The sequence below is a fragment of the Xiphophorus hellerii genome, chromosome 19, assembly GCF_003331165.1.
Source record: "Xiphophorus hellerii strain 12219 chromosome 19, Xiphophorus_hellerii-4.1, whole genome shotgun sequence".
NCBI lineage: Eukaryota > Metazoa > Chordata > Actinopteri > Cyprinodontiformes > Poeciliidae > Xiphophorus > Xiphophorus hellerii.
This window is the reverse complement of record NC_045690.1, coordinates 12,983,441-13,006,406: the sequence shown is the minus strand read 5'-3', so window position 1 is coordinate 13,006,406 and position 22,966 is coordinate 12,983,441. Positions and strand designations below refer to the sequence as shown.

Here is a 22,966-nt window from a genome sequence, read left to right as displayed (position 1 = left end):
CTGTAGCAGTTGGTTTTTATATTTTAGTCTGTCTGATTACATCATTTTTTAAAAAGAAAAACCTTTTTTAAACCTTACATGAGTAATTTCTTGGTGGAATACTATTTATTTTAATTTAGTAAAATATGTTGAAGTAGTTCTACTAACGTTTAGTCCTCTCCCCACCTCTTCGAGGGCTGTTTCACTTACTGAGCCAAATAACAACAGATAATTGTTTATAATTTGCTACTGAAACAAATATTAAACATTCAGATTTTAACTAGGCTACAATCAAACAAATATTACTAGTTAAAAATACAGCTTTAAATTTTTTTGTGCTACAACTGTTAAATCAAATTATTCTTGTTCTCTCATTCTCACTCCCAATAAGCAAATATAAAAATTGTAGATTATTAGATTGCTGGTTTGGGCTAAATTCAAGAATTACAAGGGAGGAGCCTCATGTTGTTGGAGGTTTGGTATTGAAGTGTCAGTTCTCACAAATATTATAAAATGACGACCTGATCTGAATTATTAGATAGAAATTAATTTGTTGAAACAAATATATTTTTTCATGGGGCCCCTTTAAGAATTCCCAGATTGTAGTCTTTGTTTACATAACAGATGGTGCTACCCATGGATGTCGTAGGGTGGTGGAAATGGAAAACTAAACCCACGCTTTGATCACTTTATCCCCGCAATATTAAATCCACGTAAATAACATCAGTAAGTGTGAGTGTTTGTGTCTTTAAATAATAAATCGCAGTCATGTCTGCGCAGACTCACCGTAGGAAGAAGCAGAGCTGCTGAGGCGTCCCCCCTACAGAAAGTAAAGCAGAAGTGAATGGTACAGTCCGGCCCTGCTCCTCGCTGTTTTTGTATCTGCTGTAGAGCGGATTCAACCGCCAAGTAAGTTACGCTCTGCTGTGGTTAGCCCAGGAAGTTACAGAGCAGTTTATTTTCCTTCCCCCCCCCCACAAACAGACAACTGGATTTAATCGGATAGAGATACACGCATGATGTCAGAGTCATAAGATGTAGTGAGGGGACTTGGTGTCTTTTTTTTTTTCTCCTTCTCTCTTAAAGGGAATCTGTTAATCTTGTGAAACACTGTTGTTGCTGTGGAGCTAACACAGTCAAGCCTCATGTTTTCGTCAAGCCAGGAGGAACACTGCGCCCCGTCCAAAGACCCGGTGAAGTACGGGGAGTTGGTGGTGCTGGGGTAAGATTATGGCATATTTATTTTTAAATTTACTGGTTTAGGACGAACAAGAGAGCGAGTGTTTAGTGTCTTAAAAGTTTCTCCGGATGTTCCTCTACCTCGCTCTGCCGAACCGCTATAACCTGACTCTGAATTAGCAGTAATGTGTGTGTTTTTCTTTTTTTTATTTATTTACGGTGTCGGTCGGATTTAACTCGGGTGGCCGTTGGGCTTAGTTTAGAAATTTACGAGCTCACGTTACTCCTCAAAGCAGACACGTGCGCAATCAGATATGCGGTCCAGTTGTTGATGATGATGTTGATGATGTCTCGCTCCCTGATAACCAGTAGGGTATAGAAACTAAAGCCTGACCAGATAATAAACACGTTCAGGACAACTTTAGGTACACCTCCTGGTTCCCAGCAGCCCCAGCCGGAGCGCTCCTCCCTACCTTGGAAGTTGAATTCACGGGGCTTCAGGAATTCGGAAGTTGTGGTGGTCTCCACCCCCAGGCCCCCAGGCTGCTTCCTTTTCGGCTGCTACAACCCCAACCCTGCACAACTTTTGTTCTAACACGCACCATTGTCTGTTCCTGCTGGAAGGATTAATAATTACTCCCCATGGCATTGTTTAGTTGAATTATATCACCATACAAATGGGCACTAATATCGGAACAGCCTTGGAGGCTAAACCCCTGACAGGATCAAGTTGAGAATGAAGCAAGTAAGCAGTACAACTTTATCTTCATTGTGAAATTCTAAAGCCACATTGTGCAATTCAGAGGACAGGAAGTTACTGTGCATATGTCATCACTAACAGGACACAAGTCATCCAATTCTTTAAAAACAAAGCCAGGGGGTATGTTAGAGTTTGCATTGCGTGCCTGTGGTCAAAATCTATGTATAAACTTCACTTTGTGGATCCTAGGACTCCCATCCCAAGGGGCCTGATTGAACATCCACAAAGCCATTAAAAAGTGGGAAAGTTTTAGTACTAGGGATGCAGCGATTGCAGTTTCCTGGCCGATCAACTTTAAAAAATTTGGCCTTCTGATTTCAATTCTGGCTGATACTGATTTGTTTTACTAATGACTTTTATGTTATAAGGTCACAATACATGTTCAATGTTCCAATCTTATTGTGAAAAACATCAAACAATACTTGTGAAACAATAATCTTCCATGGCAGAACAGAAGAGGACAGTGGGTGACTTTCAGACCTTTGCAGAAGTCTGAAGATCGATTTTCGATGTGATTGGTTATCATCCAAAATTAAGGAAAATTGGCCAGCCGATTGATTAGCAGACCCCTAATAGTACTCTGACCATAGATGTCACTGTGTTCTTTCCATTTACAGTAGTATGAAATGTTAGCTAAAGGGCCTCAATGTGTTCAGAAGACTGCAACATGGCTTGCAGCTACAAACATATTATTTTGTGTCATTACATGATAACAAATGTAAAGTTTTGACAGCCGGTGTTTGTTTTTATTAAATCGCAAAAGTCAAGCCCTTTTGAATATAGTTCAGACTGGATATTTACATACACCATACTTTTTTTTTGCTGTTTGGCATTAAATCAGACTAAATGTTTTCTGTTCTATGTTAGTTAGGATTAACTAAACCATTTCTGTTTGCTAAATGCCAGAACAATAGGGGAGAATTCATTACTTGCGTCATATTCAGAAGTGACATGACTTTAAAAACTCTGGATAGGTTAATTCCCAACATTGGACATAAACGGGGGAACATTTGTGGATGTACTTTAACGAAAGACCTTAAAACACACCACTCTCTTGCATAATATAATGGGAAACTCAAAAGACAACATATCAGGAAAAACATTATGAACTTTGGGTATGGTTTCCAGATGGCTGAAGGTGCAATATTCATCTGTCATCTGAGAACTGTGTGTATGAGCTACACAGGAGGTAGGAGCATCATGTTGTGTGGGTGTTTTGCTGCAGGAGGAACTGGTGCAACTGGTGAAAAGATAGATGGCATCATGTGGAAAGAACATTTTGTGGAAATGTTGAAGTAACATCTCAAGACATCATCCAGGAAGTTGAAACTTCCCCACAAAAAAGTTTTCCAAATGGATAGTGACAATATGGATCCCTCTAAGTTAGTTAGAACATGGCTTAAGGAGAATCTGTGGGCCGAGCTGAAAAGTTTTGTGCTACAAACCTGACTCAGCTGCATCAGTTTGGTTGGGGGAATGGGCCAAAATTACAGCAAACTGTTGTTTCCAAAACATTTGACTTAAGTCAGACAGTTTACAATAAGGCAATGTCAAGAAAGCCTGTAAAATTTCCTCTCTCATTTAGCAAAAATGGTCATTTAAATGAGACCATTTCAAGGACTTTCTGAGTCCTCTTTGGGACTCAGAAAGTCCAAAAGTGACTGAATTTTTTTTCTGGTATTAAGCAACAGAGCAGCAGTGGAAATGAATGCTGTCTTCCTCTTTTCAATAAAAAACATTTTAATTTGACATATTTTTCCATTTTAATTTACGCGTATTTCAGATTTATTACTAGCTCCAATGTTAATATCACAAAATAAACCAATATTATGTGAAATAAGGCAGAAAAAAGTCTGCTGTTATTTTCAGCCGGGTTTTAGAGGAAGTTTAGTTTTTACCCCGAAGTACCAGTTCTCTAAAAAAGTGTATGAAAGTTTGATCTCTGTGGTGTTGTCTATCTTTGTGTGTGTAGGAGAATTGAAAGGTGCTTTTTTAAAAACTATTGTGCAAATGTACAATTGGAAAATCTTCTCCTTATGTTCCAAAGAAGAATAATTTGTCCATAGACAAAAGTAAAGCTGCAACTTATTCATGAAAAAGGTGAAATACCTTAAACTAGTGAAGTAGTTTAAGGAATCTCAGTTTGAGACTTCTTGCAATGGAATGCTTTCTTAATCGTTAACCTTAATGGATTATTTCAGTATTAGCTGCATCTTGTTTCAGAACTATTGAATCCTTCAAATGTCAATCCAGATTTGTGGAAAATTACCAGTATTACAAAGTAACAACTGTGCATAATACTTTTTTTTTTTTTAAAGAAAGCTCTAAACATCATTCTGGATAATTAAGCTCCAACATGTCCAAAACTCTGTCGTGCTTTGCGTCGTCAGTGATTAGACTTTGGTCAGTATTTTTACTCACCTCAAAGTTTGACATGAATTATTAACAGTTCTCGTAGTTTATGCTGGTCGAATCTCACATTTACAGCACTTGAAGCGAATAGCAGCAAAGTTATAGACTGGGGAGTTGAGTGGGTGGCTTTGTCCTTTGCCTCCAGCTGTCCATTCAACAGCCATCCTGCTTATTGTAAAGGACAAAAAGCAGCGCTGACTGGTTATCACCCAGGGCTGAGCGTGTGGTGTGTTTGACGCCGGGACTTTTGTTCTCCCTCCTGACATCAAGACACATATGTGAATCAGATGTGACGGGTGCATAATCACTGCCGTGACATCACATCCCCATTGATAAAGCCGATGGTAGACGAGATAGCTGTCAGCATGGCACAAAGCTTGTTTGAGCTGCAGTTTCCCTCGGCGGCTTGTTGTCACGGCCGCGGCGGCTCTTATTACTTGCATGGCTGCCCGCCATCTCCGCCGCTCTCTGCTGAGGTGGGATTGGCTCGGTGCTGGTCAGCGAACGGAGGAAGGGGGGAACTGGGGTTGGGTGGGTATCTTGGAAATGAAAGAAAGGATTGATCAGGACTCGGTCTTTGCTTTTCCTCAGCTTCCTCTGTTCATTGTGGCTCGGAGACTGGGCCCATTGAGGGAACTTTCTACATTTTTGCCATGAAAAAGTGCTCAGTAAAAAGAAGCCAGCTTAGCTTTGTTACAGACTTCCACTGATTGTCGATACATTACTCCTTAAGCAGAAGCTTATTACAGAAAAGAAAGCTGTCTTTGAAAAGTTTGTGTTTAGTTTTGTTTCATCCTTTATGACCCTGTTGGATCAACATGTACAGTACCTAGAACATGTTTTATGTTCTCTTTGGGGCTGAAATGATTAATCAAATTAATCGTGAGGAATCAATTGTTAAAATAACTGTCAACTAATTTAGTGATTGACCATTAGCTGGAGTATGCAGACTCAAAAAAAGCCAATCAGAGCAGTATATAAGCCAAGACTTTACAACATGTATACATTTTGTATTCAAGTTGAAAACACCTTTGTCTGTAAATACGTTCTACCCAAAACATAGATTTATCTTCACCCAGTTTAAATTAATTAAATTAATATTATTTTACTGCGTATGGCTAATAAAATATTTATTTTCTTGTTTAAGTGAGGAATTTAATTATTTAGGGTTTGTTTGCATCTTCTACTATTGTATAAAAACTTAAGATGTGAAATGAAAACTCTGTAGGATGTGACAATTCTAGGACTAATTGATTAATTGCCAGAATAAGCTATAGAATCATTGATTACTAAAATAATCGTCAGTTGCAGTCCTCGTCTTTTTGCAGATCTCTTTTCCCTAAATCCAAAATGCATGTTTAAAATATAATTCTTTAATTGAGAAGACTTTCCAAACCAGCCTGGCACTATGAAAAACTAATCACTCCGTAGACTGTTTGTGCCATCAACTGTTAGCAATATTTTTTTATGGTGAAGGAATTTTGAACCACTCTTCTTTGTAGAATTGTCTAAATTTAGTCACAAGGGAGTTTTCACGCAGACATAGCATGTATGAGGTCATGCCACTTAAATCCATTTCAGTTGGGTTTAAGTTCGGGCTTTGACTAGGCCTTGTTTTAGTGTGAGTAAATTCAGAGGTGGACTTGCTGGTGTGTTTCACCCCATTTTCCTGCTGCACACTACCACCACTATATTTTAATGTTTGTATGATGTTCTTTCTTGTTCCCTTTAGTCTTGCCAGTTCAGAGAATATTTTTTCAAGTCTTTGGGGTTGTTGAGATGTTTTTTTGGTAAATGTGAGACGATTATGTTGTGTTATTTTTATCCAGCAGGCATGCTGAAACCCTATCCAGACTGATTGGTGTCACTTTGTTTCTCATCTGTTCTTCAGTTTCTTTACATCAGGTCTATGTCATGTTGTCAAATGGGTTCTGTATAGGTGAGTTTTTGATTCTACAAATCAAAAAGATTGAACGAATCAGTGCTTAAAAAATGTGGTTTATAGCAGTTAATTCACATTTTGGGCCTGGTTGGTTTGGTTAGCTTTTTCCCATTAATAAATAAAATGACCATTTAAAGACTACATTTTTTGATTTATTTAAATTATAAATTTAAAGGTGGCAAAAACAGAAGATACCTATAAGGGGAGCAGACACCTTTTCACAGCACCGTATCTCCTTCGTGTTCTGTAATCGGTACACTTTGACATTAACACAAGAGGTAGGAGGTGCTGTTGGCTCCTCACTGCAGCCCTGGAGGATACGCGATATGCCACAGTCTTCTAATCCCTGCTGCTAAATATTGGAAGGTAAATCCGCCGTCTGCCTGGCACAGGTCAAAAGGGAACGTGATCACAATTAGTTGGTAGAGCCGCTTTGAAGAGCCTGTCCTAGCTAATGTGACGGTAGCAGCTCCCGGATGACATGATATTGTTCTACGACGTGATGATGAATTAATTTAAAGCTTGTGGAGCTTTTTATTACAGACTTAGAGGTTATGTTCTTCAGTATAATTCATCATGGTGAAAATGCTAAGCCTCGTGTCAGCTGAATACATGCTTAGTGTGAGACATTCAGGAGCCAGCCAGTGCTGAGTGTATGTCTGAACAATGTAGGCCTTTATTTAGGCTGGGAGTTTCTACGGTTGATCTAGGATATTTGTCAACTGCTCTCATCCATTGTGGGGAATTTTAGTGCAGCGTGTGTGTTAGCTTAAAATGGGAATTTTATTGCAAAATTGAAACAATAAATCAAAACAGTGATGGCAGAAGAACTAACCTCAAGCATTGGCTTGTCTCCAGTAGGCCTTCAAAGTAAAACTTTTCATTTCTGTGGTTTCATGATATTCCAGCGTATTGTAACAGAGTGCTGCTCCTCCCCCACATGTTGCTGTAAAATATACATTGTTGGACATTAAGCAGGTGATGACAGCTGTGTATTCTACGTCTTTGTATCAAACATCGAAAAAGCAGCAGCATAAACTTTATTTATACAGTATGTGTGCTATAGATTAAGAAGCCATTTGGAATGCAATATTTATTGGTAATTTTATTCATGTCTTGAAGTCACTTTGCCCAATAGCTGTAAGATATTCAGCCTGACGGACGGACAGGTGAAAAGAGCGTAGTGTGGAAATCATTCCACGATATTTTAGTTTCAGGTTATGTTAGAAACGATAAGAAATCGTTGGAAAAAAATATTTGTCTTATAATTACAATGCTGTATAATTTTAGCTGCAGTAGAAATAATTATTGTTTTTGTGACTGAAATGAACACAATTAGATCAGGAGTGTCGGACTATTTTCATTTCAGGCACATCATACTGCTGTCAGAGGAATGGTTATGGCTGAAGGTATTGATAAAACTACTTATTAATAAAATGTTAAAATATTATAGCCCTACAGTCACTGAGTACTTCTTAAAATTAAATAGGATATAACAGCTTTTTAATTGATATAATTTGGCACTATACAAATGAAACTGATTTGATTTAATTTATAAAATAATATCTTCAAGTGTGACCCTCTAGAGTCCTGAGGGCCACATATATAACTTTGACCCGTGGGATTGAGTTTGACATATGTGAATGAAGTTATGCTGTATGTCATAGATTGAAGTTTTTTATGTAAATACTATGATATTGGTTAGTTCAAATCTCAGAAAAAAATTTAGATTTGTAAAAGCAGAGGTTCTATTAGGAATGATGTGCATACTCTCAAGCATTATCAAAAATGTGAGTAAAAATGAACAAAAAGAGCCATAAAATTGCTTTAGTTGTACGTTTTCCACAGAATCCGCCTTCCTGGCTCTCTGTGGGTGGCTTGTCTTACAGGCCAGCTTTGTGCACTGTGCTGACTGGGACCATGTGTTTCCCTGCCTGGCCAGCCGTATGGAGACACGGGACAGGTGGGCTAGCTTAGGAGGGAGTTGAGGGTGGAGGCGAAGGAGGTTCTGTCGCCTTTATGTTGTAACAAAGACGAGAGACGTCCCATTATGCCGCGGCCGGTTGAACCTCTTCCCTCAGATGAACTGCTATGCAAAGTTGGGGCGTTGGATGTAAATATTTCTGCTAGACGGTGTGGCTGTTTAGCGCTCTGTGGTTATGTGTGCGGGTGTGAGCAGAAGGTCTGCGTGTTGGATGGGAGTAAAGCATGGGGTGACCCAGCTGTAGGAACCAGCTGGTGGACAGAAAGTGGATCAGTCCCACCGGAAAGGGCTCCTCCATTCTTGAGGAGGAGCTTGGGCGAGGTGCCTCACTCTGGACAGAAGGGGCGAAGCTGGAATCTGGTGTGAAGGGATCAGGAAGCAAAAAGCTTGTAGATTTCAGTAAAGGCTCTCAAATCATGTCAAATCTAAAATTACTCTGACAATTAATCGATTGATTGCATAAAAAGTTTGGATATTGTGTAGATTTTCATTTAATCATGTAAGCCTTCTTTATACAACATTATTAATACATTAAAAGATGCAAAAGAACAAATAATTTAATCCCTTTTTTACATAAGAAAATAGACATTTCATTACCTAAAATGCAATAACAGCATTTCTTGTGTGTGCTTGATTGTTTGTAGCAAAAGGATTCATCTGCAGCCAAAAAAATACTTCCAACATCATCTGTTGACTACTTTTTTGATTAGCCAATTAATAATTGGATAGAAAAAAGATGCTTAACAAGTTTTTCGTCTTACAGAATTTGAACCAGGTGAAGCTAAAACTGTCACATGAGTTCCTGGTAGAACATATTTACAGACAAAGTTTTTTTTCTTATCTTCAATGCAGTGTACAGTATATATTTGTTGTACAGCTTTGGCTTAATTGCTGCTTGAGGGTGTTGTTCTTTCACAAAATGTCATGTTTTAGTGTTTGTATTCTCCAGTAAACAATTAATTGATTACTAAATTAGTTGCCAATTATTTCAATAATCGATTAATCACGATTGTTCCAATTAATTGTTTACGCCTTAGTAGCTTTCTATGTAATTATGTTAAAATATGCTCAGTTTGCCACACAGTCTGTGCATTTTAAAATGTGTTCCTGCTTGTAGCTGCAGTTTACGCAGCCCCACTCAGTGAAATCACCAGAATGCATTATGTAATAAGAGACATTATCCAAGGTGACGCTTAGATTACTAATATGGTGTATTAGATTGCCAGTGATGTAATGCGTGGAAAAGCTCCCATTCAAAGCACGCAAATGTTTCTAAATCTCCATGCGTACTTTTTATATGATTACAAGAATTTTCCCTGTAAATCTCATTACACACATCTTTTTGGAGCTGCAAAAAAATGGCTTTTTATCCAGAGGGGGGAAAAAAATAACTGTGAATGCTGTCCTTTTCTCCACCCCGTCCTAACCCCCACCTCCCCACTGTGACAGGTACAATGGCTCTCTGCCCAATGGAGATCGGGGTAGACGGAAAAGCAGATTTGCGCTTTTGAAGAGGACCAAAGCCAACGGTGTTAAGCCAAGCACCGTGCACATCCTCAACACACCCCAGGATAGCAAGGTACAGAACAAAAGATGACTTAAGATTTAATGAACACACTGTCACTGTGAATGGTGTATATTTTGGACCAAATATGTATGAATGAAGGTGTGAAATGTTGTTTTTCTCCTGAATCTGGTGGAGTTAAAGTGAAGGGAGAGTCTTTAGGCAGCAAGTTTCTTGTTCTCTGTCCCTCATGGAACCTGAATGTACGTTGCTGTTGGCCCTGACCATTGTGTTGACATTTCCAGTTCAATAACCATAGTTCCTAACTGGGCCTCATTGCTTCTCTTCACACCAGAGAGCCAGGATAACATGTTTCCCTTCCCGCATTCCTCGTCTCGGTTTCAGAGCCAGGCCGTTAAACAAGGAGCTGCTTTTCTCTGCTGTTATTCAGACGTTTGTTCTCGCTTTAGCTCTCCGACCAAAGGCTCTCAGGTTCAGGTTTCTGTCACCTTGTGTAACGTGACTCCTGGTATCTGCTCAGAAGGTTTTCTTTCGGGGAGAAAGGCCTTTTCACAACAGAGATGGAGCTTTATAGCTGAATGTTGGGATGCAGTGGTTTTTAAAAAAAAAGTATTTTTACTCCTTGAACGTTTTCACATTTTGTCAGGTTACAGCCTCGGATTTCAGTCTGTTTTATAGAGATCATATGTGATAAAATTTAGTTCAACTCCCTTTATTCCAGGGATGTCCAAAGTGTGGCCCTTGGGCCAATTTCCCGCTCCTGGACTTCTTTTCTGTGGCTCCCAACTGCAATTTGATAGTGGTTCAAATTTAACCTGCCAGCACAGATGACTGTTGCAGGTGGAGACTTTATTTACTGACAAGTTAAATCCTTAAACATGAGGAGCACAACACAACATGTTTACTTTTTAATATCCACATGTAGGCCTTATTTTTTTATTTGATAATAAGTAGGACTTTTACTTGAAAACAGACTTTATACCCAAATGTTTTTATCAAGTTATTGAACTCTGCTAAGTCTTGAAAGTGTTTTCAGAGAGTTACCTGAATCCTGTTTTAACTGCTAGAAATAGACAAAAAAATAATTTCCCAGGCCAAGAAAATAGAAAACAGTCGACCTCCAAAATATTAACTAATTGGACATTTTTCTTTTAACAAGGCAAACATGTAAAACCTTATTTAGGTTTTGAGCCACAATAATTTGCACACACCCTTTTCCTACAAATCTCCAACCACTCTATTCTTTCCAATATATTGAACACTAAGTTTAATTTTTTCAGCCCGCTAACAAAAAAACATCACAATAAAATTTGTTTTGTTTCTTTAGGTTTTCAAAGATTTTGGGCCCCCAAACATTTTGACTTGACAATTTTGGCCCAGGTCACAAAAAGTTTGGACACCGCTGGTTTACTTTGATACCCCTAAATAAAATTCAGTTCAATCAAGTTTTCAAAAGAGAATCTCTGTAAAAAATGCGGCTGCTCTGCGTTTAACTCCATCCACAATGGTTTTCTTTTGGTCCCTCCCTCATAAACTCCAAATTTATTGAATTCAAAACAAACAGCAACTCTCTCAGCAGATTCTCCACCTGAGCTGTGAATTTCTGCAGCTCCTCTGGAGATGCCGTGTTGTCTTGACCTATGGCTTTGGTTTGAAAGGTGGAGAGCCGTTCCATGGCAGCTTTGTTTTTGTGCCAGTCTCTTTTTTTATTTTTAGACGATGGCTTGAACCGGGCTCTGTGAGATGTTCAAAGCGTAGGAAATTGTTTCCTAACCTGACCCTGCTTTATGATGCTGTTTGTTCACTGATGTTTGCTAACAAACCTCTGAGGCCTTCACATAACATCTGGTTTGATTCTGAGATTTAATTACCGTACACACAGGTGAGCTCTGTTTACTAATTAGGTAAATAAAAACAAGAAATAATGCATCATTGTCCTTTCTCTTCCCCCAATTATTCACTACTTTATGTAGGTAATAAATTCAAAGGGAAATACACTGGAAAATGTGATGAAGTTTAACTTTCGCAAGGCAATGTTAACTGTGATGAATATAATTTTTCAGAAATGTATGCTGCATTGTTTGTGGCTTTAAAAGAACAATAAGTGGTGTATGTTGGAGGCGTTTTGAGTATGGGAACTGCTGCGACGTTCTTCCTCTTTTACCTCTGTTCCTCTTTGCCACCCTGTTACCAGGCCTGGGATTATTAGTGCTGAGCGAGCGGAGGATGTTGTCGCAGTCGGCCAGCCCTCCTCCACTCCCAGCTGCACGTACAGTCAAAAATAACCATCTGCGAGAGACAAACAAGGTGCCGAGCCAATGGAGTGATTAAATATATGAAACACTGAAGGAGTCAGATGAAAGAAGCCATCATTTTCTCCTGTTTGGAGCGGTCTGCCAGCGCCGCTCACGCTCCCCACCAGTGCAGCCTACGAATGAACCGAGAATGCCCGGTGGCTGAACGGGAACTCTCACATGTCTGTGCACACGCTGGTGTTCATGACAGATAATGAGAAGCTCCCATGATGGCGCTGCCAGCCTTCGACTCGCTGCAGTTTATTTTGACTCAAGTCGAGGGGAACACGGTTATTTTTACTCGTCTTTCTTTTTTGTGTAAGCGCTCGTTTTCCTTTAGCTTCCGAACAGGTGGAGCAGCGTTTGTTTGCGGCGATGATGACATTTGTCCCCCGTCTGTGTCTGAAGTTACGGCAGAGCATTGCGGCTCTGGTGACCCACTTTCTCTCTCCCTTTTTCCCTCCCGCACGTGACAAAATAGGAAAGGAGGAGGGATGGGGGTGGAGGGTTGTTTTGGAAATGGCATTTGCAGATAAGAGCTGGATGATGGTGGCATGTGTTTAAGTGTTGGTGAGAGCTGCTTTTTGGGCCTTAACGCGCCCTCCCCTCAGCACGCTGACTGGCAGAACAGCCGCTTGGCGAGCTCGTGCTAACCGAGGGCCAGTGGGCAGTTTATGGTCACTGTCATGGGAGTGTGACTTTACAGGCTTTTCTCTGTTCCTGTTCCAGGAATTTGTACCGCACTGTGCAACTTAAGGTAATGCAATAAAGAAATTGTGCAATAAATTGGAGGGATTTTTGTTGTACTTTTGTCTGTAAAGAGGAAAAAACAAGGACGAAAAGTATGCACAACTCCACCGCTGGATGGCTTTCATTTGTTGAACGGTTTGTGTCTCAATACTGCTGTTGGTTTGGTTTCTTCCGTCGTAAAGCTAGCATGAGTGGATGGAGGGATTGCGCAAGGATGTTTTGTGGCATTGTTCCTGTACAGCTGGTGGTATCGAAGCCACAAACAAGATGTAAAAGTAAAATAATTCACTTCTTTGTGAATTAGGTAGTAAGTTTCAGATGCGGTGCCTGGCAAAAGTATTCATACCCCATGAAGCTTTTCACTTTTTACCACATTAAAACCACAAACTTAATTATTCTATGGGAATTTAAATTAATAGACCAATTCACAGTGGTGCATAGTTAAGTTGAAGAAACACTGCTGCATAATTTTCAACTTTACAAATGAAAAAATATAGTTTTCATTTGGATTCCTCTTTATCCCCTGATACACACAAATGAAATTCAGTGCAATCAGTTGCCTTCAGAAGTCGACTATATTCCACCTGTGTGATTTTAACATGAGTGCACATCAACAGAACATTAACATAAGAATAAACTAAGAAACTCAAAACAAAGAAAATTAACTTATATGGCAACATCTTTGAACACAGAGAAATAAAACATTCTAAGATATATAGAACAAAATGGACAACAAAGAAAGGATTAAAACTTAAGCACAAATAAAACACTTAAGGATGTTGATAAGGATTCATTTTATTATGAAGGCTTCAGTTTAGGAACATTTAGGAACATTTGAATTTAGATTTTTGTCTTTTCCAGTTTTAGCTCAGTATGAAAATAAAATAACGTGGAAATATTTTTTGTATTTCCAGACTGTCTGAATGCCTAAAATGTTTTGTCCTGCCTTCTTTGTGTCCTTTTTTTCTAACATACTTCTGTCAGTTTTGTTTTTTATTCTGTCTTTCCTTTCTTCCTATCTTTTCTATCTCCTTTCTGTCCTTGTGTCATACTTACCATTTTGTCTTTCCATCCTTTCATGAGTCCTTCCTTCTGTCTTATGTTGTTGGTTCCTTACTGACTTCTTTCTCACCTCCAGTTTCTGGTATTCACAGTTTCCATATTTAAAGCCTTTCCGGTGTTTTACATTGTAAGATGAACCAGAAGGCTTGGGAAATCTGGAAAGTCTGAATATGGAACAGTCTGGAGCCTTCAAATCTAAAATGTGTATTAACCAAATTACGGCAGTGCGGTGTGTCCTAAGTCTGAATTGTGTTGTCTTCTTTCAGGCTGTGAACTGTAAAGGCCAACACAGCATCTCCTACACGCTGTCCAGGCACCAGACGGTGGTGGTGGAGTACAGCCATGATAAAGACACAGACATGTTTCAGGTGAACGCCCTGTTTAATTACGCGCTTGGATGTAAAGGAGGCTGCATCTAAATCTCCCATGTACATTGCAGCTGATCATTGGGTTTTAATTAGAAACTTGTATATTTGAAAATAATGTTAGAAAAAGGCATATTAATGTTTAAAATGTGTGTTTTAAAACTCAGTGACAAGGCAAAAGATTTTTTTTCTTACATTTGAAAGCCAATATATGAATACAAAAATATACATAATGCAGACTTTATTATAAAGTTCGTAAGTGGAGCAATATGAGTTTCACAAAACAAGAGCATTCACAAATGAAGGATTTTGGAAGTTCTCAGAGAAGAAAAGTGACGAAATGAAAGAGGAAATGCTTATTTCTACCTCTGGTTTCCTCTTTATCTGTTTCTTAAAGCTAAGTTTGAAGACATATTACCCCCCTTCACAAAATATAACTCTTTCTGTTTAGTATGTGTTTTTGAAGCACTATCTCAGGATTTCCCAGTGTTTTATTTGAAACAGCACAAAGCCATCTGAATCTGAAACTGGGCCAGTTTCACCGTGTTTTTAATAAATGGATGCTAATTTTGAGACTGACGGGAGCAGCACGTTTAAAAACGGAGCCGAGACAGGAACTTCAAAAGGTCAGTCGCCTACAGGTCAGCAACATGTTATAAAAAGAGCCTCTGAGAGGCTGAGGAGCCGGGCGGGTGGGGTTCAACGAGTGGGCCTATAATATAAACACCATGTTTTCTGTCTCAAAGTCGCTACACAGCTCACGTTTGGTGGCCTGTAATAGAAGTTGGAGTGCCTTGCAAAAATATTTATACTCCTTGAACTTTTCCACCACTTCACAACCAAACACTTCAGTCTATTATTACTTGGAATTTATTGGGAGGAGGGGTCGGCGGCCTTTATCATCCAAAAAGCTCCTTCTCCTTTCCTAGAGCTGCAAAACACACACAGTCTACATTTAAGTAAAGACACTTGTTTTATGGTTAAGTTAAGGAATTATATTATATATCTAATTTTATGTTTTAGAACAAACAAAAACAATTGAAACATTTATTTTACCATATTTATGAAATAAAAACATTATTTAGAGCCTATTTACCAAAGAAAAGGACAAAAGAAACTAAATAAATAAATAAAATTGCGAGAATAAAGTAATAAAATTACGAAAGTAAAGTCATAATATTATGGGAATAAACTGGTACTACAGTAAAGTCAACATTACGAGAATACAGTCGGAATATTAGCAATATAAGTCGTATCTGTGTTTGTGGGGTTATAATTGCTGTGTCATGCAGTCAGTCATTCAGTTTCCCAAAAAAGAAGCAACAAATAGTTCTTCTAGTCACTTTTATTGTTCTCATAATAGTACCACAAAATATCGTTATAAAACTTTACTCCTATAAAGGAGCTACTGTGCACACTATAAAGGACACATTGAAGTTTGTGTTACAAAATCAGAAAAGTTTTGTAACATTGCAGTGTGAATAATTTTGCAATTATTACTGTAACTGTAAGAAAAAAAATCATCCTATTGCATAGCTTAACATTTAATACTATTTAAAAAAATTATAGTTGCAGCAGTGTCCTCCACACTCAAGAGAATATAAGCCGTGGGAGTTCAAAGTGAGGCCCGGGGGCCATTTGCAGCCCCTGGACTGATTCTGTGCGGCCCCCCGACCACAATTGAAGAATGAATTAAATAAATAAAGACAAAACTACAACTTTTAAATTAAAACCTATTTACAAAAATGATAAATCCAACACAAACTGATAATCTTTCTCAAGCTTTCAGTTTTCCGTCTATTCTCATGGTGAACAGGACCTCATCTACTCATAGATTAATGCTCTGATGTACACCTTGGTGCACCAAAATCTGCTTTTAGTGGATCCATTAAAACGTGGCTAAAACTACAGCAAATGTTTTCAAATCAAGGCTGACCTAGATCCTGTTTTCATTGTGTTTTTCATTTTCCAGTTTTTGTCAGTCAAGTCCAAAATAATAAGCAAACTGGATGCCTTTGATTTCACAAAGAAAACTTGCAAAACCAATTAAAGTTTTGGATCTACTAATCTGTTCCTACAAAAAAAAAAGAATCTGACTACTTTATTTGTTTAATTAAAATAATTTGCACTTAGTTTACTATCATGTAGGTAGAAAAAAAATCACAACATATTTTGGTGATTTTAGGTTGTAGCTGATCATCTGGGCCCACAAGAGAAAAGGTTTAGACAGCCCTGATATAAACTATCCAGTTTATTCTCCCAAAGCCATTTCCTGTTATTGTTTGGTTGTGTTTTAGAGCAGCATGGGTAACCAGAAAGTCAGTGCCAAAACTGAACAAGAACACCAGTTGTAAAACTTTGTTTCCACACGAGAATGCCATGCTACGTTGTGCAGTGAAGCGAGTTTGTTTGATAAATGTTCAGTTCCACGCTGAACTGCTGTGCCTTTAGACGCTAGCAAACAGGATTATTTGATTGCCGCTGAAATCCTGAATCAAGTGAGAATGGTGAAAACACTTTACTTTTATTTCTGCGTAAATTGGCCTGCTTACATCCCAAATGTTTACTCCGGCATTAGTGAAGATGGAGGTGACGCAACACAGTAGTAAAGATGCCTCTGGCCCAACGCTTTTGAAACCTGTTTTTAACTTCAAGCCGACGCTGAGCTTTCAAAAACAATCAATTTCTCAGTTTCATCATGTTCAATGGTTATTTTTCTCGTTCATAATTCCAGGGGTAAATACATTTTAAAATTGTAAACTTTATTAAGGGTTTTAATGAGCTGAATGAACGATTTGTTGTGCAGATTGGCCGTTCCACGGAGAATCCCATAGATTTTGTGGTTACTGACACCGTAGCGGGAGGCCAGGATGGAGAGGAGACTCAGATCACCCAGAGCACCATCTCTCGCTTCGCCTGCAGAGTCGTCTGCGAGCGCAACCCCCCCTACACCGCTCGCATTTATGCAGCTGGATTTGACTCCTCCAAAAACATCTTCCTAGGGGTAATTACTTGTTGCTGTTAATTTATGTGGTTTCATAAACTTCTGCATCAGTTCATGGGACGAAAGTATTTTTTTAATATAATAAAATACTATTTTACTGCACTAGGAAAAAGCAGCAAAGTGGAAGAACCCTGATGGTCACATGGATGGGCTGACGACCAATGGGGTGCTTGTAATGCACCCTAAAGGAGGCTTCATGGAAGAGTCCAAGCCCGGCGTCTGGAGAGAGATTTCTGTTTGCGGAGATGTCTACACTCTGAGAGAGACCCGCTCAGCGCAGACCCCAGGAAAACTGGTGTGTATACATACAACAACTGAAAACTTATATCTCATGAGTTTTATTTGTATTTTATGTGTTTGACCAACATAAAGTAACCCACTTGTAATAATTTTATGCAGCCTGCAGATTAAGAATGGTACAAATTTGACCCTCTAAGCTGATAAGATGATGCTTTATACATTTTTATGATGATACCTAAAATATTTGGTACAGCAAAAAATATTTTTTCTTTTATTAGCCATGTTTTTTACTTTGATTTTAATATCATTGAAGTCTGGCTCAACAGACTTGAGCACCCAGCCATTAAACTTGGCTAAAGACATCATGGATTTTAGAAGAAAGTTCCCGTCTCTGTTCCTGAGATTACACTGAAAATCAAACCAACAAAAAAGAAAACTTTCTACCAAAAAAGTTAGCAACCTATACACCTTTCCTTTATTTAGATAAACATCTGAGACTGTTTTCAATAAATTGTTCTCTTTTACTTTGTTTCATGAAAATATTGCATGCTTCAATCAGAAAAATTAAAGATTTCTGATAAAATTACAAAGCATTTTTAACTAAGAAAAGGCTGCAGTCATTGTTCTGCTTGAAAGTAGGAAAGGTAGCAAACATTGATCGCAGTCCCGAACTTCTAACAGGTTTTATTAGGTATTTTTTATGTAACTGAATAGCTATGTGTAATACGCCTCGTTAGAACGTCACTAAAGAAGTGTGATTTTTATCACTAAACTGCACACATTAACTGCATTTATTCATATTTTCAGATATTTATTGATGCTCTAATTGAACAAAGAATTGAGAAAATTGTAAAACAACATTGACAATTTTGGGGGATTTAAAATATCATCATTTGGAATTTATCATGACAGCAATAAATCAAAATTCTTATCACAATACAATAAATGCCCAACCCTAATGTGCAGTCTCACAGTGCTGTTTGTGTGTTGGTCTATCACATAAAATACTAATTTAAAACACTGAAGTTTGTCAGTAGGATTTTGTAGAACTTAAATTTGTCTCCCTTTTTTCAGGTGGAGAATGAGAGTAACGTGCTGCAGGACGGCTCTCTGGTGGACCTGTGTGGGGCCACTCTGCTGTGGCGCACCGCAGAGGGTCTCTTTCACACTCCCACCCAGAAGCACCTGGAGGCCCTGAGGCAGGAGATCAACGCGGCACGGCCCCAGTGCCCCGTGGGTCTCAACACGCTCGCCTTCCCCAGCATGCAGCGCAGTCGGGCCCTCTCCTCTCTGGAGGACAAGCAGCCGTGGGTCTACCTGGCGTGCGGGCACGTGCACGGCTACCACAACTGGGGCCACCGCTCCGAGCGGGAGCCCAACACCCAGCGGGAATGCCCCATGTGCCGGGTGGTGGGACCCTATGTCCCGCTGTGGCTGGGCTGCGAGCCCGCCTTCTACGTGGACACGGGCGCGCCCACTCACGCCTTTGTGCCGTGTGGACACGTGTGCTCGGAGAAGTCGGTCAAGTACTGGTCAGAGATCCCTCTGCCCCACGGCACCCACGCGTTCCACGCCGCCTGCCCTTTCTGTGCCACGCAGCTCGGCCCCTCTCAGGGCTGGTCCAAGCTGATCTTCCAGGGCCCGGTGGACTGATCCGAGGATCCCTGCTGCCGGAACGTTCTGGGAAACCGATCAGATAAAACCCGTGCTTCATTTGTGCAAACCAGCCTTGAAATGGAATGAGTTTGGTTGAGTTTTGGCTGTTTACGTGGATCCCGTTCAACAGGGAGCCATTACAATTGTTTAGGAGCTTTTCGGATGGAGTGAGAGAGTTCTCTGTCCAGACAACCAGTTGTTTTATCCAAGGCTTCATTGTCAGGGTGTTTCGCCACACCATCAGATTACTCTTAAACAAATGACTTATTTCTCCCACCAGGTGTCTTTGGGTCTGTTGGGAAAGGAAACAGTTGTTTAGTTTCTGATGGGACGGAGCTTTCACAGAGCCAGACAGCTGGACTGTTGGCTGGGAGAAAAGCCAGGAGGAACTTTGGGTTTAATGGCTAAATAGCCAAAAATAAATAAATAAAAAATGCCTCCAATCGGTCCTCTTGGCTGTAAACTCTTAATGGCATCCAAATCACGTAACTCGCTAGAAGTGGCTTCCATTCACCGAACAAACTTTGAGTTGTACAGAGATAAAATCCAGTGCCTGAGATCCTGATTAAAAAAAAAAGTGGGAATATTTTTATTAGAAATTGAAAATATATATATTTTGTGGAAGGTAAAGAAAGAGATGACAACCCACGTGTGCTTTACTACACTGAGGCTGTTGGAATGTTTTGTAACCCAAATGTTAATATATTTTTCTCCTTCATATATAATGTGTGTGAGAATGAATGCATGTATGATGGTGTGTGTGTGAGTGTGTGTGTGGGTTGGACTGTGTGGCCCTGCATCATTTCACCCCGACCGCTTCTTATGATCTCACATGCCAACCCAAACTGCTAGCAGAGATGTCGCAGGAATTAAAAGAAGGTCACCGGGTTTCAGAATGATGGTGTGGGAATCCACCGAATCCTTTCTGCTGGTGCTCTAATTATATGACCTGCTTTCTCAGTTAATGTCAGGCCCGCTCACAGTCAAATGTGACATTTTGGCTTTACAACTGACACCTACGTTGCTGATCAGCTTTGCACTGCTGTTAGCTTTATCCTGTACTGGGTCTGATCCAAGGCTGTTAAACCCTGGCCATGTTCTCAGTAGCATCGTGAGATTATAATGCAAGATGGAACGGCCACCGTTTTAGTGATCCAAAGTGTTTCTGTGAACCCAAACTCCTGCAATGACTGACCACTGACAGGTCGGAATTATAGCAAAGTCTGTTCTGTACCTTAGCGCAGGGTTCCTACACGCTCCCAAAGACTGTGAAAGTGTCAAATTAGCTTTTAAAGTGAAAAAGTATGGAGCAAAATGAGTATGGAAAAACCGTTGTATCCATGTTCCATTTGCCAGACAATGAGAATATGATTTTGTAATGACTTGCTCAAAGAAAGTGGAGTAAATTTGAGATGTATGAAAGTAGTCGTATGCCATCACAACTCATTTTATTTTAAATTTTTAGAGTTTACAAGCTGACTATCTCCTATTTTTAGTAGATAAAATAATTTTCTTGCGATAAGAACCAGCTGCTAACATGACTGTTCTGATTGCTAAGTTGACATACTTATCTATTGTTTCAGACAATCCAACTTTTAATATATCACGGTGTTTCAGTGAGATGGTTTACTTGAAAAACCAACAAAAATATCAAAACCTCATCATCTCAGTAATATTTTTTATAACATTAGAAAACTAGCACCCTTGTGATCTTGTGATAAGAAATTAACGAAAAACTTGCTGACCCAAAGTTAATATTTATTTATCTCAAGATGTTGAGATGATAAAACATCACTGTCAAAAACAAACTAGGTATTTCAGTTTTGATTTTGTTATACTAATGCAACAAAACCATCTTGGGGTCTTGTTATTTTAAAGTAATGAGAAATTAATAATGGTGTCACTACAAGTTTGAGATAACAACTTGAGATAACTCGTACTGTCAAAATTGATACTTACAGTTTCACTGCAAAAATGTTTGGAGTTTGTTGCATCAGGATCAGGTGTGTAAATCACATAGATAAAAGATATTTTGGGCTACTTAGAGTGATTACGTGCAGCTTTTAGTTTGTATTGCTGATACTAAACCTCAGATTGAAAAAAAAAAAACAACAACTACTAGTAAATCACATTAAATCTTTAGACCCAACTGTCTGACCTGATCTGGAAATTGAGACATTTGATAATCTGACTCTTGAGTTTTAAAGTGGAAGAATGTGTAGGAACCCTGTCTGTCTGGAATAACAATGTTATCCTGCTTTATGCCAAATTTAGTAAATGATGTTGTGGTAAAGTCGTCCAGAACAAAGTAGCAGAGGAACTAAAACAGAAGAATCTGGGAGAAATGGCTTGAAAACACTGTTCCCATATGTGAAAATCTCATCAGTTCTGCTTGTAGTAGAGCATTAAGAAGGTGGGATGTTGACTGCATTCAAGTAAACTTCCAGGCTGAATCATAAAGAATAAAATTAATTCAGGTATCGCTACAGGGGAAAAAAATTCAATGTTTATTTTTTATAATTTGGAATTTTCCACAGAGAAACCATCTAAACATTCTTGTAATTCTTTACAAATACCAGCAGCATTACTTCTACTTCATACCACTAAGAACCTCTTGGTTTCTGCTTATTTCATGTAACTGCCACACAAGGTGATGCACTAAGCCTAGAACTGTACAGTAGCATTCCCCTCTAACGGTTTTAAGCTCAAACACTGTGCCCATTGCTTGAGACCGTATTCTGTAACAGCTGCAGCGTAGCCGCCTCAAACATTCCTCCTCAGTAAACATGGGTGGGGCTTGCAGTTTCTCCCAAGGGCTCGTTCTATGAAATTTGTATTTTTTATTTCTATTTTTTTCCTGCAGGAATTCTGTACACAAGCCATAGAACACACCGAAGCTCCTGATGCCTCCTTTGCAAAGAATAAAAATATTTTTTAATTAACAAACAGGAGTGAGTTGGGCTTCTTTCTCTGACTGTCAGATTGTATTTTATACTTGTGGTTAATGGCCGGGGGCTGCGGGGCATTTGATCCACTGATTTAAAGGGCTGTATGCATTTGAAGAAGATTTGCTGGTTTTCTTATTCAGCCCTCGCCTTTGAACTCCAGATGTCTGTGCTGTGTTCACTCAGCCAACACAGCAGTAATGTTTAATCATACTTACACATGTGTTTCATCATGCGTCTGTGTGAGCATTGTACCTACTATCTTGCTTGCGAGTGCTGGCTCTACATGTTGATAACTCTTATCAGGATATTTTACTACAGATAAGCCAAAAGAATGTTCTTGAAGTTTGTTTTCTGCACATTTCTTCGTTTTATGGGAATCCGTTCTCCTTGCTGCGCATTTCCTACAGAGGCCGCAGGAGGGCACTGTTTCCTCAACAATAGAGCTGTTGGCACTGCGCCCTGAGGCATCCAACAGCCGCAGCAAAAAGATGAAAGTTTTTATGTGCGCATAAATTCATCACATAAATACATTAGAAACAAGAAAAAGAGAATTATCTGCACATGCCTAAAAATCCTGCAAATACGCAACTAAAGGAGATGCATGTCAGCTGTATATTTAAAGGTATTACAGATTAATCTTTTGCATTTTCAAGGCTTTTACAGCTAATTTAATTACGGAGTGCTTTTATTCCCCGTTTAACTGCTGTCATGTTCCCAAGAAATGCCAGATGTATACATATAGAGGTTTGCCATGTTTCGCTTTTATGTTTAAATTCCCTTAAAAAAGAAAAAGCAACACAAGATGCTGACAATGACATTTCCAGTCATTCTTATTTGACTCCATCTTCCCCTATAATAAGGGCACA

General features: G+C 39.2%; 1 protein-coding gene across 1 annotated transcript; it reads left to right on the top strand.

Annotated features, from left to right (window-relative positions):
• Positions 1-854: 854 nt before the first annotated feature.
• Positions 855-22,098, top strand: peli2 (pellino E3 ubiquitin protein ligase family member 2). Its single transcript, XM_032547234.1, has 6 exons — positions 855-1,201; positions 9,706-9,835; positions 14,154-14,255; positions 17,059-17,256; positions 17,363-17,551; positions 18,571-22,098. Exons 1-6 carry the CDS (start codon positions 1,125-1,127, stop codon positions 19,147-19,149), a joined length of 1,275 nt encoding a protein of 424 aa, XP_032403125.1. The 5' UTR covers positions 855-1,124; the 3' UTR covers positions 19,150-22,098.
• The last annotated feature ends 868 nt before the right edge of the window (positions 22,099-22,966 follow it).